Source organism: Equus caballus, chromosome 1 (assembly GCF_041296265.1).
Source record: "Equus caballus isolate H_3958 breed thoroughbred chromosome 1, TB-T2T, whole genome shotgun sequence".
Taxonomy (NCBI): domain Eukaryota; kingdom Metazoa; phylum Chordata; class Mammalia; order Perissodactyla; family Equidae; genus Equus; species Equus caballus.
Window position 1 is genome coordinate 117193457 of NC_091684.1, and position 19700 is coordinate 117213156.

Genomic DNA, 19700 nt, shown 5'->3' on the forward strand with positions numbered 1-19700 from the left:
ACCTCTTTCCCTGTATCTCAAGCACATTGGTTTGGCTCTGCCATCCGAGGCCATCCAGAGACCCCTTGCACCCCGGCAGCCTCTAACGTGCCCCCAAGTGCTGGTGCCCCCCCGCACATCTCTGCAACGTAAAGACACTCAGCTCTTCCCACTGTTTCATTCCTCATCCCCTTCCTTTGCACATGGACATGGTCCTGGCTCCTAAGTCCTTCTTAAAACAGACCTCTCGAAACTAAATACAAAACTCCTGGTGCTACTTAACATCTAAAAGGCAAAGTGGAGCTATGACTGCCACTTTCATTTCTGAAGACGAAACTTGTGTTAATGTGGACTAAGAATGTCCTGGTTTTGTGAGCATGCAGCTAACTCTAACCCCTTACATACAAGAAATCAGTTTCATCTCTTGTGCTAATCTTAATCCAGTGGCAGGGGCCGCCTGCAGAGTTAGGAAGGATTATGAGCTGGGACTCAGTGGAAAAGGTTCTGGGATCAATTAGTAACGTCTGTCAATGAAGTACAAGACGGAAGTAGAGACAGACGTGTTTGCTGGCAGTGACTGGAATTTTTTTAAACATGCTGCCATTAAGCCATGTTTCCACCATCCTGTGCATTACATCTGGTTCATCTGGGACTTAACTCATATTAAATGCCATCTGGAAAGCTGTAAGGCATATGCTTACCATACAGACTTCAACATGACAAAGGGCTTAAAGCCCGACTCTGCCACTTACCAGTGGAGCATCTCTGGGTCTCATTTTTCTCTCTATAAAATGCAAATAATACTATCTGAGGATTGGGGTGATAATGAAATGCATTATGCATTGCCACATTTGGCCACTTTTCCAGGTGGTCAAGAACTTCGTGTACTCTGAATTTTTGTATACCATTCTGCCTCCCATCTTTGTGCCATCTTAGTGTCTGATGAGTGTACTACCCCTCTCCACACGCAGGTCATGACTGAAATGTTAAATCAGGGAGCCCCACGGCAGGCAGAAGCCTCTCTCCCAGATAGACACCCATCTTCCAATAATCATCCCTTGAGTAAGGTTGCCCAATAGTTGCAAGTTCATTTAACTGCAGTGGTATCCAGTCCACAGTTCCCATACTTCCCTTTAGGAGTGTTAAGAGTTTTGCAGAAACTGTGGTGAAATTGACATTCCCTGCCTCTGCACAATCTGATGGGTAGGACTTTTATCAGTAGATTCTTAGATGAATTCTTAGATTCTAGGACTACCTATTTTAACTCTGAATGCTCACAAATTATGTTTGATGAGCCATTCTGGAATCTTTCCTGCAAACAGCATTAATATCCTAAGTCTAAAAGGTGTGCCATTTGCTTCATTTGCCTTTAGCAAGATGGCATTTGCCTATTTTCAGCCGTTAGCACTCCTTGCTTTTCCTTCATCACTCCTCCACAATTACCAAAGTGGGCTGGCACTCTCATGTGCAAACAAGTTCTCTCAATCTGGGCCAAGAGAGCCTGAATCATGTGAAGCAGCTGGTTGATCTCTTATCACCTCCTCCATCATCTGGGTCTTCAGTTCCTACCAGTACAAGGTGCAGTATACAAGTTCTGGCTGTATGAAAACCAGGCAGGACTTGCTGGGCAAGGTCAGGATGGTCATGCCTAGTGATAAAGGCAGTTCAGTTAGAAAAGGCAGCATCCCTAGGGGTCTGGCTCTTCAAAGCACAATATGCCCTTGGTCTTCAAAAGCAGTATCTTTCATGGACAAAGAGAACAGGCTGGTGGTTACCAGAGGGGAAAGGGGTTGGGGGGTGGACATAAGGGGTAAAGGGGCACATATACATGGTGAGTGACAAGTAATAATGTACAACTGAAATTTCACAATGTTATAAACTATGATGACATCAATTAAAAAAAAGAAGAAAAACGGTACCTTTACAACCCTTTGCAAGTCCACAAGTTTGGAAATATGATCTCTTTGGGGGGCTCTTTCACTTTCTTTCTGGTCTGGTAAGCAGCTCTCTCTGCTTTCTTTCCTGAGTCATCTTTCACAAGGAAATGAGTTTGACACTCACTTTGTAGCAGTTGCTGTATGCACAACAAGGGCCAGATAACAAGCAGTACTGAAGACCGGTGCTGGGCGTCGCCAGGCTCAAGCCCTGGGGTGGACCAGGGGGTTCTCAGGACACGTGATTCAGTTCAAACTGCAGCCAGGAGTACCCAGGGTCCTGGACTTTAGCGCGCACTCTAAACCCTTAGCTTCCAGCAGTTTCCACACAGCACTGGAGGCTGCACTGGTCTTCCAGACCCTAGGTAATATGCCAAGTGTGGAAAGAGAAAACAATGCCTTTCAAATCAGATGCAAAAGACAATCAAGGGGCTGACTTGCCAACTCCATAACTCCACCGAGGGGCAGCCACAGCGTGGACTCTTCACGTATGGGTCACTGGCAGCGAGGGTGGGAAGAAGCTACCCTCAGAAAAAGCACAGTCACTCATGCATTGGCGTCTGCCTCCAAACTGAAAATGAAACTGAACGGGAGAATGGAGAGGAGCTAGAGAGAAGGCCAGCGTCTCAAAGCCTTAGGCCTAAAAGCCTCACTCTGCCCTCTGAGCGAGTCAAAGACCACTACTTTGGGGGCTCTTAGGGAGGGCTGGATATTTTTGTTCAGTGTTTCAGCCCGCCACTTCCTTCCATATTCTACGTGGAAAACCCCCATTTCACAAGCAAACCAAACCCTGCTTGACCAGCATGTTCCTGAACAGCTTTGTCAACATCCAAGAGTTTGACATTCCAGAGTTTAGCCAAAAATTTGCCAGATTTTATGATGCATCAAGTTAAATGTTTAGACTAGACTGGGGTCTCTTTTAACAGGTAGGATGGGTGGGGGCTCATGTCTACAAAGAAACCTGGTCCCCAAGCTATAGAGGAAGCTGAATGGAAGCCTAGCATCAAACTCTGGAAGCCAGTTGAAGACCCCTCGGAGCCTGCGGCACTGGACCTGGATTCATAAAGTGTGAATGAAATAGGGGAGCACAGAAGAGATTCCATAAACCAGGGCAAAGAAGCTATTCTAAACACTGCCCCAATAAAAAATCCCCAAAATGAAAAGAAGCGATAGTCCCTTCAACCCCACCAAAAGATACACACACACACACACACACACACACACACACACACATTCTGCATTTACAGCATACAGCGAGGAGTGAGCACTGCACTGAGATGAGGTCGGTAGAAAGGGCAACCACTGATGTGCTCTAACCATTCTTCTCAAATTACCATGTGCTCAGGAATCACCTAGCCGGGCTTGGACCCTGCATTTCTAACAGGCTCCCAGGTGACATGATGCTGCTAGTCCTCAGACCTCACTCTGAAGAGCAAGGCGCTAGAGGCAGTCTTACTGTTTGTCTAGTCCGTCCCTGGTGCAGCACCTCATGTGGGCCGCCTCACTCTCCTCTGCAGAATTCTGAACTGGGCACGGGATAGGGGAGTTTTAGGCGCTGCCAAGTCAGCAAGGGCAGTTCAAGTTGGGTGGGTGGGCAGCAAAAGAGAGGGGTTTCTGCGAGTTTGCTCCGCCGAGTAAGCCAAGCTCTATGTAGCCCCGGAAGCAAGCTGGCCGTGGTTTTCTTCATAGCAGCTCCCTTCTGCTGCCGGAGTGCAGTTTCTGCCACTCCTCGGTGATCACAGAGCATATATCACAAAGATTAACAGGCCCTTAATTAATCCAGGTGCTCCCCCCACCAAAGAGCCACCGACGTAGCCAACTGTAGGTTCATTAGGTGTCATTTACCCAACAAGCACGTGATCCTGCCTGAAAGGCTCCCCTGACCAGAAACCAACCTGTGTATGCCTCCCTGTCATCAGCAGGGGTCCTATTGTTTGGTTTGCAGTGTGTCTGAAGCTGCCCTGTTGTGGGGATCCTACTGGACCTGCCATATCCTTGGTGTGGGAGGACACTGTTATCGAGTTTGACTTGTAACGAGCGCCACTGTTTCTCCGACCCTCCTTCCCTTTAACAATCTACCTGGCTGTGGCGGTGGCCCTGGCTCCGGTGCAGGTTCAGCGCCAGCGTAACACATCCCAGTGTCACAGGGCCCAGCCTCTCCCAGTGGCCCACAGCCCCGCCCCACAGCATCAGCCTCTCCAGCAACTTTGACGACCCCAAGATTTTTCCTGGCTCAGTTCAGAACTGTCCAACTTGCCTTCCCATTCTCTCTTTGCTCCTGATAATAATCATAAGTGAGCATCAGCAAATCACTGGGCTTACTTGACACCTGCCCCTTCTCAACGACACTGAAGTGCGGTTATGATCAACAAGATGTCTTTATAATGCTTCCAATGACTTGCTAAGAAAATTATAACCTCCCTTATTTTATATACATCTGCTTATTTATGTTTTTTCCAAGAGAGGTCATTTCCAGATCCTCAGGCGGGCCCCTGGCAACTATGGTACTCTGTTCTGATGTCAGGAACAAAGCAAATTGTTTCATGCGTCCCCTAGACCCCTCAAGCCCTTCTGCTAGTCCTGTCTGCCACTGCCATCAGGCAAAACTACCACCTCCATGCAAGATAAGAGCATACCCTCTGTGCCCAAGAATGGACAAGGATGAGGAAGGCTCTTTCCCAGAACGTGCCATTGACCAGGCTGGTGGCAAAGTTCCCAGGATCTCAGAAAACATGCAGCTTCCTCGGGTCTTTTGGAATCTTCCATCAGCAGTAGACTGTAGATGAACAAGGCATAAAACCAAACACCTTGGGAGAATGGGGACACGTCTTGGCCAGCTCAGACTGCTATAACAAAATACCATAAATTGGGTGGCTTATCAACATCAGAAGTTCATTTCTCACAGTTCTAGAGTCTGGAAGTCCAAGATCAGGATGCCAGCATGGTCAGGTTCTGGTGAGGGCCTGTTCCTAGGGTGCAGATGACTGCCTTCTCGTTGTATCCTCACATGGCCAAAAGAGAGTGCGCTAGCTCTCTGGCCTCTTATAAGGCCACTAATCCCATTCATGAGGGTTCCACCCTCATGAGCAAATTACACACCAAAGGCCCCATCTCCAAATACCATCACAATGAGGGTTGGAGTTCAATATATGAATTTGGGGGGACACAAGTATTCAGTCCATAACAGAGCACTTCGTCTGTAGACAAATTTGCATCAGATCACACCCCTGCCACCTCCCACAGTACTTATAAACCCTAGCCGTATCAGCAGAAGGTGTCTTTCTGAATAAAGGTAAATCAACCCAGTTACTAGGAGAGCCACATGATGAGGGCTTGGCCTCAGCATGAGTTCAGTCCCCTTGTGTACAGGGCACCGCACCGTGGCCTGCAGCTTGGGTCCGAGTCTTCCCCTCGGCCACTTAGAGCTGTGGGAAGGAAGCAACTCGCCATGTGCAAAATGAGGCTAAAATGACTTCAGATATCCCTTCCAGGTCTGAGAACCATGAAAGAAGCCATTTAGGTGAAGCTGCCAGAAGCTTTGGCAATTTAATGAGAAAATTGGATCTCATCTAATTCCTGGAATAGTCTGTAATACAAGGAAGTTCTGAGGGGATTTCAGAATTTGGTTCTTCAGCCAAACTCAACCCTCCTGCTGTCTCTTCAAACATCATCTCGGACGACATCGTTTCAGGGAAGGCAGTCCACTCGATAATTAAATGCAAACAAGTCCCGGGGTGAAGACAAACACCCGCTCAGCTTTTGCAACCTGCCCTATTACAGTAATGAAGCCCTGGGGGCAGCAGACGCCTCACATCCAGCTGGATTTTCTATCACGGCGACAATGTCCAGCCAATAGCTGCTGGGACTGGCTGCTCAGAATGCAGGTGGGACCGAATCTGCGTGCTTGCTGAAGAGCTTTTAATGGTTTCCCCTTTGTTTGTATTCCCCTCCCTGGCCTGGCCTGGACAGATCTGGAAGGCTGTGGACGAGGTCCTCTTAAGGACAGCGGCTCTGGGCTTTCCAGGCAACTGAAAGAAGTATTCTTGCCTCACATTCGACTGTGCCTCAGGAGTAAGACTCTAGAGGAAATCAGGCTAATTTCTCTGCAACTCCTGTGATTGCTGGGCAGTGAGAAATCCCGCTTAGGGCAGAAAAGTCATTTAAAGAGGGCCATCAGAAATGGAAATATAAAAAGGCACACCTGAAACTTACATAACATTATAAGCCAGTATGACCTCAATAAAATAATTTTTTAAAATAAAAATAAACAGGGCCGTCAGTTACAATGCTCCTTGCTGCTCTGGACACCTCACCTCGCATTCAGAATCACCTGTTTCGGAGGGACCAGAAGGAAATTCTTCTTTTACTTGTGTGGGAGCGGGGAGGAGGAGAGGAGAAAGGCAGAGCTGTTATGAAGGATGCGCTCAGGGCAACGCCGAGTGGGGCTGAGAAGCCGCGCAGGGTGCAGCCCGACTGACGGCCACCTTGCAAATCCTCCAGCACCGCTTCATCTGAAGTCACAAGCCATTCTGGCTCAGTGAAGACGTGAGGAAGGTGGCTTCTAAACTACCGTGAAAGTGCTTGCAATTTTGAGCAGCAAATTTAACAAATAATAAAATAAAAGGAAATGAGGCCTGAATATTTTGTATAACTCTGGAATTTGGATAAGGCAGCCGCACCGGGCGGATGCTCACACATCGACTTTGATCCAGGGGCCAAACGCTGAGGAAATGGGACTCAGGAATCACTCCAAACACCTCGCGTGAAACCTGAGAGCCCTGCACACCGCTAGCACCACCGATTACCCTTCAGTCTGGAAGGGAGGCTGTGGGAGGCCGTGGGAGCTGAGTGGGAAGGGAGGATAAGACCCAGTGAGCCAGGGAGGAACTCGTCTGAAAACCCAGCGCAGGACTTGCCTGCTCTAGAACCAGACGGGAGATACCCAGGCCTCCCTGCAGACATCCTGGGGGGAGGCACCCCCTCTTCCTGTTCTGTGAGAAAGGCTGACTCCTGTATTTGAACCCAACTGCCCTAATCCCAACTAGAACAAAAGCACACTCCCCTCTCCCCGTGGGATTTCTAAACAGTTATGACATTTCCAGAAATCCTCTCTCTGCTGTACCCTCCTTATACAGCTGGCCCACGTGATGCCTGTGCTGTGCCTACTGGGTTGAACGCCCAGGCAAAGGATGCGGGCAAGAGCGCAGCTGCCAGCGCTGTCCGCTGGCAGGCTACCTGCCTGCTCACGTCTGGCCTGCGTTCACGCTGCGTCTCCCCGCACTGAACCAGGCAGCCCATTCTTCATACAGATCACAGACAAAGATTTCCCCTCTTCACACATCTGGATAATGGCTTTCCTTACTTCCTGTTCTGGGATTGAGAGAATTCTTTTCAGTTTGAATTGTGTCGACTCCAGTTATGAGAACATTTCCCCCAGAACAACTCTCCCCTCCCTCGCCCTCCTCTCCCCAGCCCTCCCAGACTCGTCCACCCTCTGCCCATCAGCTGTGATTCTCAGGGATCAGATTTGGTCCATGTTCCACGCTGGACACCAAGTGAACATATCTCCAGGCACACGTCAATGGGACATCCTTCTGACGTCCACTGCCCTGAACTCACATTTGCAGTGTCATGTTCTAGTGGAAACATCCAGAGTCCCTGGATCTGGCTTTTGACAGGTGTCTTCACCAGAGGATACCAAGCTTCACATGTGACCTGCCTGGGGCCATGGATCCCACCTGTTACTTCAGGGCACACGGCGGCATCCCGCCTGCCCTCTGTCCGCGTAGGATGGAGCATGGAATAAAGTCCCTGCTTTGCTCATGCTTCAACACTCCTCGGAGCCACATCAGCCAGGTAGTGCTTCCAAACGGTGGCATGGTTCCTGGGGGCCATGGGCGTCTGTGTGGGCCTGAGAACCCAGCTGTGCACCACACATTGTTGTGACCGAGTCCATTTATAACTAGCTGCATGTCTGCATGCACACGTGACTGCTATATCACCAAACATAGCTCCTTATCAGGACGTTCATATCTCTAAACCTCAGCCCTGCATTTCTCTTCATTTCTGAGTCCTCACGTACTCAGTACCTCGGCCCTCTATGGGGTACAACACTCCTGTGGGCCCCACCTGTTCCTCTACCCCTGCACCTCCCCTTCCACTTCCAGGCTTCCACTGGTCACATTTTTCCTATCACAGGTCACTTTATGCTCTGTTCTGAGCCCTCGTTGATGTCTCCCGGAAGGTAACAGATGAGGGACGATCGGACTAAGCCTACCCACAATGGCGACTCGCAGGGAGGCTGGGCTTTTCTTCACCTGCCTCGCCAGCCGTGAGTGGTACTGGCTAGTGCGGTGTCAGGGAAGCGGCAAAGGGCATGGAATTCAGGGTGATGGAGAGAGAGGTGAGCAAGAGCCAGGAGAGCAGGCCGATAGCCAGCACTGCTGTGGCTCAACCCTGAGGATGGCCCAGAGGGGCGGATGAGGGTGGGGACAAGAGATGGAAGCAAGAAGGCAGATGAGGCCAGAAAGCAACAATGAAACCCCTAAGATGTCACATGTGCAGTGGGAAACTCCTGGAGAGCCCTCCTAAGCTCTCTCTTACACAGGGCATGGTCTAACTGATCTAGGGTGAGGCTTGACCGCTCGCACTTTGAAATGCGTCAAGTGCTCCTCTTGTGCATCACTGCCAAGATGTCACCTACACCAGGTTCCCTGAAGACAGCATTTTTCAGAGGCCACAAGCTGAGCCAGCCCACCAGAAGAGAGGTGCATTCCAGAATGGAAAGAACCAAGAAAGAGCATATGGAAGTCGGGAAAAACCTCAGGAAGAGCAGGTGGGAGAAGGTGCCCCCCAAGTAGAGGCAGCGGGACCCCAGATACAGAATACGAGGCAGAGCTTTTGGGCCTGTCTGGAGCACCTTTGCTAGATTACTTGGGGTAGAGAGGTCACATAGTTTGGAATGACTCTCAAGGTAGGCATCGATCTGGCTCAGGCTTATCCAACAGAGTCTCCTAAATCCAACAAAGGCAGAGATTCATTTTCTGTAAGGGAAAGCTGGTTATTTCTACATATAAAGATATGTCCTTTTTTTTCCTGAGTGGGTGGCTGAGCATGCACCGAGCAGATTCCCTCCCCTCTCTCATCACCCCACCTAGAAGGGCGTCTGTTTAGACATTTCTCAGCAGCTCTCTGTCTTAGCTGATTGAGAAGCATGCTGTGTATATGGCGTTGTGGGTTTCCCTGGGCCCTGAACGTTCAGTTGAGAGTTGGTTCTGCCCTCCCGGCCTCCAACTGCATGAGGGACGGCTCACGCCAATCAACTGCCTCCCCTGGGCCTAATCGCAGCATATTAGACCCATTTTCCCCCAAAGAAAAGGCATTCTAAGCAGCTGTCACAGAACCATTTGCTTTCTCTCTTTTATACTAAAACTTCCAAATCATAGCAAACAATGTATTCCAAAATTCCAATAGATGGATTATACCTAGTCATTTTAATATTATACTTAAGTCACAACCGATCCTCTCCTTCAGTGATAAGGGTGTCACTTGACTTTTTTCTTTTGCTTTGTCTCATGGGCAGTTAGCATGAATCTGAGCTCCTAACCTCATCAGGGGAGAGTCCTTCCCATGACTAATCATGGTTGAGCCTCAAAAGCAGGAGCTTGTCTGAGAGAAACAAATGCTTGCTTCTAGCTGTCCCTCTTTCTCTTTTAACCAAATATTGATAAACATCTTGGACACTGAGGTCCACCACAAGGCACCGTGTCCTGCTTTCCTGAGGAAGAAAACCTGGGCAGTGATGGCCCAGCTGGGCTGTTTCTCTCAAGGAAGGCCCCCTTCTTCATTGATTCAGTCAAAACCAGTAACAGTTGGCAACTATGGCCCTCTAGAGTAAAAGAGGTCCATCAGAGCCATCTTCTCACACTCAGGATTATCTCTTTCTCATGGTCACTGCAGGATGAAGACAGGCACAAAAGGACACAGGCTAAAAAGTCTCGTTTTCAGTTGGCTTTCTCAAGCTCCCACGACAAGACAGGGAGGGAGCTGCCTTCCTATGCTCACACTACCACATTTCCATTCACTAGGTGAACCAAAAGTACCATGCAGCTGCCTACCAGGCAGTCTTTCATCGGCAAGAAGGCAACGAAGGTCATGGATGCTCATTAGAAAACCTCAAAGCCATTGTCAGCACAGCTGCTGTGTGAACCCAACTCACCCTCTTGGCAGGAACAAGAGAACAGCCCTTCTCAGGTTCTCACCCATGGCTCCCACCAGGAATTGCAAATCCTTCAGTCCTTATCTAAAGCCAGGGCTGGAGCATTTTCTACCTTTTGTTTTTTGGGTTTTTTTTTTTTTGGTAAGGAGGAAGATTGGCCCTGAGCTAATATCTGTTGCCAGTACTCCTCTTCTTGCTTGAAGAAGATTGTCCCTGAGCTAACATCTATGCTAGTCTTCCTCTATTTTGTATGTGGGACGCCACCACAGCATGGCTTCATGAGCCATGAAAATAGGTCTGTGCCTGGGATCCAAACGTGTGAATCCAGGGCCACCGAAGCAGAGCATGCAAACTTAACAGCTACACCACCAGGTCAGCCCCAACAGCCTGACTTCTTTATCAGGATCTTCATCAGAAAGCTGTCAATCTCCTCTACAAGACTTGAATTTCCTAGGGAAATCACCCTTGATGACACATTTCTTTCTTCTGCCAGCTAGCAGCAGCTGTACTATGCCATTTATCGTCCTTTCCGCCTTGGCTGGCAACAAACTGAAGGTACCTTGGTTTTTCTGGATGTATAACAAGCTCTCTTCTTTATTATTTATTTCTTATAACTTCAGTCCTTATTTTAATGGCCCTGTTTCATGGGTATATTATCATATAAGTGATCCCAAATCATTTTAGGTAGAGACTAGAAAATTTTTAAAAAGTAATACTAGTTTCCTAATCTATAAAGTAAATCCTAATTAATACCTCCCTCACAGGACTGATTCAATAGCATAATGAATGCACAGCATCTAACAAAATAGATGCTCAATAAATGAGAGATCTGATTCGACTTTAAACATCATTCATACATTATTCATTCATGTTCTAAGCAGCATTTACATTACTATGGAAAGAATGTTTTGTTTAATTTATAATTTAGAACCCATTTGATTGCAAATTGGATTGGAGTTAGTTTATAGTACCAAATAAATTATTTTTGAACCATAAATATTTAAAATAAAACCATGCATACAAAGAGACACTAGAAAAAGGGAGAAAAACACAATTCCAGGACTCAGATGAGTTGATTGCTGGAAATGAGCTTTAAATTTAGCTTTGTGTTTTCTGAGAGCCAAAAGAGAAAGAAAATCATGTTAACTTACACAACTCTTACCGTCTGATAAATGGAATGTGTAGCTCACATTAGAAAGTGAATTTTTCTCCTGACATTCGGATCTAAGAGTACCTGCTCACGTTGACCCTTATATGAGGTATAAAAAGGGCCGCACCTACCCATGTGCCACGTGCAAAGCACAGCTGCACCCATCCTTCAGAAGAGATGTTTCACTTTATCAGTATTACATGGTTTGGGACCAGAAGGGTGAGCGCCCTGGGGACTTTCCATGGGTACACAGAAGGGTACGCTTTCCTTCTTGGAGAGCACGGGCAAGTCATTAGGTCCACTGAGAATACCATCCCATCCTACCTTAGTTCACACGTGCTTTAAGGAACGTGGAGTTAACTTGTTCCACTCTATTCCAAAATATGGAACCGCTTCCAGGTTTCGCATCTGTGAAGCAGCCTGGCCAAGGGCCTCACTGAGAGTGCGGGTTGGTCTCAGCCTTTTCAAGGCCCCACACATGCTCCACACTCCCATGCTGCCCTGAGCCTGGGTGACCAGAGGGGTCCACACTTGGAAAGAATGTGGCTTCATCCTTGGGGAATCTGCTTCCCAAGCTTCGTGAATAATCAGAGACAACAGGCTTTCCTGGGAAAACTGTAACCACTCAGGTGGGGTAGGGACAAATGCTACAGGATTTATTGGCTTTGATTAACAACAAAGCGTTTGTTTTTGTAGGTAATTAGAGTTCAACAGCAAGCTATAGAGAGTCCTCCAAGAAGTTCTAAACAGCCTGTAGCTAAAGGCTACTGAAGTATGACCGAACCCAACCACTCATTTCCGCAGACCTCCCATCCTAAGACACCAATGCTGGATCCAGCACAACTGCACAGATCATCAGGGAGAAAATGGCCCTCTGTGTTCTTAAGGTCCAAGATGAAAAAGCCTCTATGCAGCATGTGTGTGCTCACACGCGGGTGCAAAGAGCACTCTGGTATGCGCCCTGGCACTAAATGCTACCATGGGATATTGCAGTTCATAGAAATATTTCTATTCAAAGATCCACAACAGCCTGCACATTGGGAAATGCTTTGACAACTCTGCATTCCCACAACCATTAGATGGTTGATTCCGAGGTACTATGGCTGTCTGGGCGGGTCATGTGATACTGAGAAGATGTTTGCAAAAGTTGTGTTGATTTACGATGGACATTTTCTTTCAGCAACCACTCTTGGGTATAGTTTTTGGTGTTTTTTTTTTTTTAACAAATAAGAGATATGAATACAAATTGGATTACAATTAATTTTTGAAATTTTCTAGTAGTGAAGGAAAAATAGTATAGGCAAAGTATTGTCATCAACATTCTAAAAATACTGCCAAGATGAAGTAACTGTACTTAGAGACAACTGCTCCTCTTACTTCCCTTGGCCTATAACATGTTATTCCCTCCTTAATCCCAGGAAATACACATAAGGTTATTTTCACTCACTGTACACATATCATGATATCCAACAGGTACAGATGAATCTACGACCAAACCCTCCTACAGGAGTGAAAAAATTAAAATGGGACCAAATAAACAAAACACAATAAAAAAATAAAGCCACAGATATGGCTAATACTAGAGGAAAACAATTGCTTTCGTAGTCTGTATACATTATACATCCTTTACTCTTGCAGAAACTTGAGTTCACATTTCGAGTTCCAGGCATCTTACTATGTAGGTCATTAGAAAACTTAAAAACTACATTTTTTCCCCCAAGTACTAGACTTCCATTAATTTTGTTCTGCACAATCCAATATAAAATTTCCCATTGTTTTGCCTGCTCTGGCCTCCTCAATTTATTTATTTATTTTTTAAGTTCTTTTCTCCTTCACAGAAATACAAAATAGACATCTACTCCAAGAGAAAGAGTAAACCGTCAGGCTGCAGGTTTAGAGTCAGCTGGCTTTCTGCCGCCTGAGACTTCCTGCAGGTGATCTCAACCTTGGGCCAGCCACTCAACCCCTGTGACCTTGTGTTTCCTCATCTGAAAAACCAGGAGGTTGCCTGAGATTCTCTCGTTCTGCAGTTATTTCCTCCTCAACATAAGAACTTCCATGTGCAAAGGCAGTAGCTATTAATTCTTTAAAACTAAGACACTGACATTCTACCCTTAGAAATTTGAACTTTGTTTGAAAGTGGCTGAAAAGAAAATAGGAAGTTAACAGTATGCAGACAGATCCCATCATTTGAACCACATATTCAGAGTGAATCAAATAGAGTGGATCATCCTGATCCAGGAAAGGAAATGCAATTAAAGAAGACAGTCTGAGAAAAACCTCTTCCTTTTACAGGGTGTGATTTAAGAATAGACACGAACATCAAATTAACATTGCAACTCTCAGAGCCAGTCTATTCAGTGATCTCTCGGGTTCCCTGAAGGGCTGGGACCCTGGTTTGCTGGCCTAGGTCTGTATTGTGGAAGTAAAGGCACAGAACAGCAATGTTTTAGAACTTAGAGAGTTCAAGCGCAAAAAGATCCAGAAAGGAATTTAAAGAGGGAGACTGATACTTACTTGTGGCCCAGCTCATGAGCGATGGTAAAGGCCAAATTGAGACCATTGTCTTCGGCAAGCACACATTTCCTCTTAGCACTGCACACACCTCCTAAGTAAGCAATTCCTGCAGCAGAGACACAAAACACATCCTCTTCAGAACACGGGAGGCCCTGACCTCTCTGGAAAGGTCCACATGGTCAACATCACGCACTATCAAGAGAGGGGAAACTGGGATGATGATGATCAGGGGCTGAATCCATCATTCCAGAGCTCATATGGGGGACTGGCTCGCATATGATGCTTTTGTATTTGCCTAATAATAATAGTACCCACCACAAACATCTGTCAAGGATTTACTATGCATCAGGCAACATGCTGAACAATTTACACATATTATCTAATTTAGTGCTCATCACCCAGGACGGCAGTAACAGAGAAACTGAGGCTCAGAGAGGAAAGGTAACTTTCCCAAAGTCACCTAGATTGGCACCTGGTGCTGGAATACTGTCCAACTTCTCAGCATTCGGGGCTGGGACAAGGTAAGGCGAGCAAGGCAAGACCCAATGTGCAGTTTAAGGACAGTGTCTCTCTCAGGAGCTGACTTTGCACTTGCATGCCGCAGAAAAGGAGGGAGTGCCTCCTTAAATTCTGCACCCTGGGCACCTCCTTCCCCTCACCCCAGTCCCAGCCCTGTCAGGGTCAATGCTCTCATGGTGTGAGCATGGCTTAGGGCTGGGGCTCACGCAGGGCAAGCCAGAGAAGGCTGTGCAGAACGTTCAGGAGAATGTTTCAGGAGCCCTGAAGAGAGCATGAGACAGACCCAGAGGGAGTCAGAGAATGTTGGAATAGGGAGGGCCAGGGAGTCATCAGTGAGGATGAGCCCCACAGACCAACTCATTCACCTCCGCATACACTTGATTAGGCCTCAGGACCTTCTCCAAGACTGGAAAACAGAACCAGTGCAGCAGGAAGAACGCAGATGCAGAGGAATGGTGTGGGTAAGGGGCTGAGTACAGAGGACGGAAAGCCGCCAGCCTCTGGAGATCGCAAGGAAGTTTCTCAGGGGAGAAACGCTATTCCAGTGGAGGGATGTGTGTAAACAACTCAGGGGCCTTAGATGAACCAGGCACGTCTGAGGAATGCTGGGCAGTCAGCCCTGCCCTGGCCACATCTCCAGGCTGACACTGCCCACGACAGCTCTATATGCTTCCTCTCAGCTTCTGCTATCTCTGCACCCAGGATGGACATGCTCGATGACACAGGCACCCCCAGGGCTTATCTCAACGAAAGTGGGAGTCCATGGACCCCCACCCCCACCCTCAGGGCTTGGAAGAGTACTCAAGTGAGGACTGGAAACAGCTGCACTCCCGTAGCCAGTGGCCTCTGACTCTTCCAATATGCCCTGTGAAATGAATGAGTGGGTGGTGGCACCGGGTGGCTGGCAGGTCACAAGGCAGAGAAGGCTCAGTATTCCCCTCACTGTGATGTCAAAAGGGGTGTGGGGCAGGCAGTGGCTCTGCTAGCCCGATGGCCAGGCAGGCACTGCCCAGCACTGCCTGGTGACAGGGCGAATGGAAGCTCTTTCAGCTGGACTCTGTCCACCAGCCCCGTGCCCTGGGAGGGGCTCCATGCACGGCACCTGTTCCACCATCAAGCTGCACGCAGCCTTGTTTGGAGGACCCTTTTCACTAACTGCACAAGGTGTCTAGGAGCTGACAGTGGCCTGGCAGGCACAAGAGTTGCAGAGGGAAGGAGATGGCAGAAGGTGGAGGAGAACAGGATGGGGGAACTAATTAATTAAAAAAGAACCACCCTGCCTGCTCCCAGAGAGCTAAACCACCATCCTCTTTATTGGCATCAAATTCAAACTGGGGCGGACCTCAGCCACACACAGGGAGCTCCCTCCTTCCCGAACCCCTCCTCAGGGTGCAGAGGAAGCCCATAAGGAGCCAGGTCTGCGGGGAGACGCAGCTCCAGTGCTCGGCTCACATTCGGCACACCAAGCCAGGCATCGCACCACCTGTCTCTTTTTATTTGGAAACACGCAACATTCTTGGCCAAGGTTGAAGAATTATAAAAGAAAGAAAAAAAATGAAATCTTATTTGGCCTCAAGATGCTTTTTGTTTTTTTGCACGTGGACATCATCAGCCAGCCAGGCAGACTATTGGAAGTAAAAAAACAACAACCAGAAAGGACAGGATCCGGCTTCTCAGTGCCTTCAAGGTCATTATTCTGGTTTTGTTTAAAAACGCTTTGTGGGTTGCTACAAGCAGTCGAGCAGTGAGTGAGTAGGTGGAATGCCTTTACACGGCGCTGACGGTATACGCACGTAGCACACACACACGTACAAACGCACACTCAGCAGTGCCCTCCCAGTCCAGGCCGCAGCCTCCCGGGTGGACAAATCAATTCTAAAACAATCAGCTGTGCACACTCCAGGGAAGCCGTCTGGAGGAGGGGAAGGGAGACGTCTCAGGCCAGCTGCGCTGAGCCTGCTGTCCTGAGAGCTCCTGCTGAACCAGCAGACTTTAAATGCCGCACAAACACATCGCTGGCCTCAGCATCACACAGCACCCGGAGCGGGCAGTCCTGAGCTTCCAGTCTAATTAGGTAACACCAAGGCTAGGGAAACAGTGAAGCAAAGAGCCTTCCAACAATCGCATTTTAATTTTTCCAAGGCACAGATAATTTTTTTTTTAACTAGAAAACAAAGGATCAGTTTATTTATAAGAAATGCTCTCACACAAAGGTGGATTAAGGTCTAGTGCTTTTAAGGATTTATTCCAATCGTGAACAACCTGGTCATAAAACCAAGCAAGGCAAAATGCGTAAAAGAAAATGGCCTGTGATAACAGAGCACAGGAGCCGCCGTGTGTTTATGAGCAACGGTGTGGAAATGCTTAGAACTCACAAAACAAAGTCTAGAGAAAATCCCAGGTTGTTGTAAAAGTAAGAGCTGCAGGGAATAAATGGTACTTAAGCATGAGCTTCAGCAGGAAACAAATCTCACAACTATCTGATGTTTCCTGGAAAGAAAGAGCAGTCTATGGAGGAGGGTATGTGGAGACACGGAGACGCTCCCAGCACCTCAGGCTGCAAAGGAACCAACACAGAAAACCCCACCCGGCCCCCGGCCCCACATCGGTGCTTGTCAAGAAATAAGCAAAAACCAATTTTCTCTATGTTGATTTCTTTTATTAAAAAGTGAAGTCTGTAAACAAAATTCTCCTAACATCAGTGCTGAAGCTGTGGATGCAGAGGGACTTGCCTGCGTAACTGGAATTTCCTACACAGACAGCAAGGATTTCTCAGGCCCTAGAGTGGTACTTTCACTGGTTTCAGCCTTCCATGATTTAAAATTCTCCACAAAAGAAATCACAGAACTTCCTTTTGGAATTTTACAAACATTAATTCCACATGTTTGTTCCCTGGAACAAAAGGGAAGCAGAACGGCAACTGGCATTTATTAGGCTCCTCTCTCTGAGCAAGCGCCACTCTGCATGCATGACCCTCCCTTACCTGGCAGGTATTACTGGTCCCATTTTACAGACAGGGAAATGGAGGCTCGGTAGCCAGTTATGTGGCTGATGAGGGCCCAGACTCGGATACAAGTGCAAAGCTCTCTTCCTCCAACACCTGTGCTCCTCCAGGCAAACCCTGGGCCTACCTCACCAAAGCTTTGGTAACAAAAAGAGTGAACAATCTTTGAGGATTTAGAAGATTTTCATAAATCTTTAAAGTGCACTTATGCAGAAATGCGGGTGGGATAAAGATTTCATGTGTTTAAGTCTAAATGTTTTTAATCCTACAGATAAAAGGACTTGAGGGCTATACACAATGCTATTGACAGTAGTTGTCTCTAGGACACGGTGAACTCCTTACAGATCTTTTTAATTTTCTTCTTTTTTTTTTTGGCCTTAAACCTAATACAATGAATATGTACTTGCTATGAAAATTAAAGTTACTGGTTATATTTATCCAAGGTGACATAGAGCAGAGGCAGAGACGAGAGACAAAAATAACCTCTCCGCATTTTGACTCTGAGTGTACCAGCCCTGCAGGCAGCAGATATGAAGGAAGTTCAAAGTCAACACATAATCGACTCGCTCCATCTCTACTGCACCCCTGGCACAGATTAGGGAAGCAAAACACACTTTTAAAAACCTGAAATGCTGAGGGTAGAAAGGAAGGGCTGTAAAGAGCTTTTCTGACACCTGGAGAAGTTTATCTAATTCATCCAAAAAAGAAGACTGCATTGCCCAGAGCCTCCTGACCCCTCTTCCCAGCCTTATCAGCTCAGTGTGGACACTGACTCCTCTCCTTTCTTTTCTTTTCCTTGCTAGGAGCACAATTTTGGAGAGGAAATGGGTGAGGAGGTTTAATTATTTTCTTTTTCAGTAGAAAACTGCATGGCATAAGCACGTAATTCTTAAACTCGGAGTTGACCGGATGATCCTTTCTAGATTTAAGGAGTAAACAACACACAACTGTATAAACTCTGGTTTATCCAGCAAATTGTCACGTGTAAACAGTTTGCAGCTGTTGGCCCTGCTGCCCATTACTCAGACCTTCTCAAACTCTGCCTCAGAGAGAAACGGTCAAGATTTCTCCCACAAACTGCTCAACGTACCAACACCATCATGGTTATCTCTGGGACACCACACTGCCAATCAGGAGAAGGCGATTTACGGCTATTCACTCGGCAGCCATGTGGGTGAGACTGAGGTGCAGTTAAGGCCCAGGGGCAAGTCCCTGTGCTTTGTAAACTTCACTGAGCGGTTGGAGGTACGATTTGAATTTGTAAATAACATTTAGGAGCAAATGTCTTAGCGTCTAGGATGGGACAAATGAAAAATAACTACAGTAGATTCCTGTTATTTTTGGTTGTTAAGATTCTAAAAAATTGCTGTGAACACTGAATTCTCAAATATAGAAACTTTGCTCCCAGGAGATACAAGGTTTGGTTCCTGTGAGCCTCTGGCCACACTTTTGTCAACCAATACATAACTTAGTTTTATGTGTGTTTCTGTTTAAAAACACCTTATTCAAGGGGCTGGCCCGGTGGTGCAGCAGTTGGGTTTGCACGCTCTGCTTCAGCAGCCTGAGGTTTGTGGGTTCGGATTCCGGGCACGGACCTATGCAACCTATGCACCACTTATCAAGCCATGTTGTGGCAGGCGTCCCACATATAAAGTAGAGGAAGATGGGCACAATATTAGCTCAGGGCCAGTCTTCCTCAGCAGTGAGAAGAGGATTGGCGGTAGGTGTTAGCTCAGGGCTAATCTTCCTCAAAAGAAAAAAGAACCCTCCTTATTTAATATATATTGTTGATTCTTTAACATTGAACTCACGGTCAACAGCACTACAACTCATGCTTGAAGGAGGTTCACCTAGTATCTTCTCCGTAAGGCACACTACAGCCTTCCTATGCTTCAGAACACTAGACAGTACTTCGGCACTATCCTTGGAGGCCATTCCAAACAGCAGAATCACCAACAAAAAGCATAAAAATTCGAAAAATGTGCCACCAGATAGACCTTGAAAAGGACACTGTTGACAGTACAAGAGCTGGAACAAGAAGGAAAGCGTTCCCTTGTTTGACCTCGCTAGGGAATGTGCCTGTTGAGTGACTCAAGTATTTTGCAGCTCTCCATGTGTCTGCAAATGACCAAAAGAGCTCTGCCAGCATTGACTCTGGAGTTACAAATCAGTTTCAGTGAGTAGGCGAATTCACAAATGAAGAATCCATGAATGAGGAAAATCAACTGCATTCTAAGAAAATCACATCCTATTATCAGGCACAATGAAGTCTTTACCTATTGCAATAAGGAAATTCAGTTTCATTTAAGTGCTACTTACTTCCTAACTCTGTACTAGCTAAATTATTTAACTACCTCAGGTCCATTCTCCTCTGCGATT

At 47.1% G+C, this 19700-nt stretch overlaps 1 protein-coding gene across 11 annotated transcripts in view; it reads right to left on the minus strand.

The window, feature by feature from the left end:
• The window catches only part of ADAMTS17 (ADAM metallopeptidase with thrombospondin type 1 motif 17), a 338494-nt gene that overhangs the window by 180804 nt on the left and 137990 nt on the right, over positions 1 to 19700 (minus strand). For all 11 annotated transcript variants that reach the window (XM_023651365.2, XM_023651360.2, XM_023651364.2 and 8 more), the window contains exon 8: positions 13799 to 13904. In XM_023651365.2, the coding sequence (XP_023507133.1) occupies positions 13799 to 13904 (106 nt within the window). The remainder of the gene's footprint in view (positions 1 to 13798; positions 13905 to 19700) is intronic.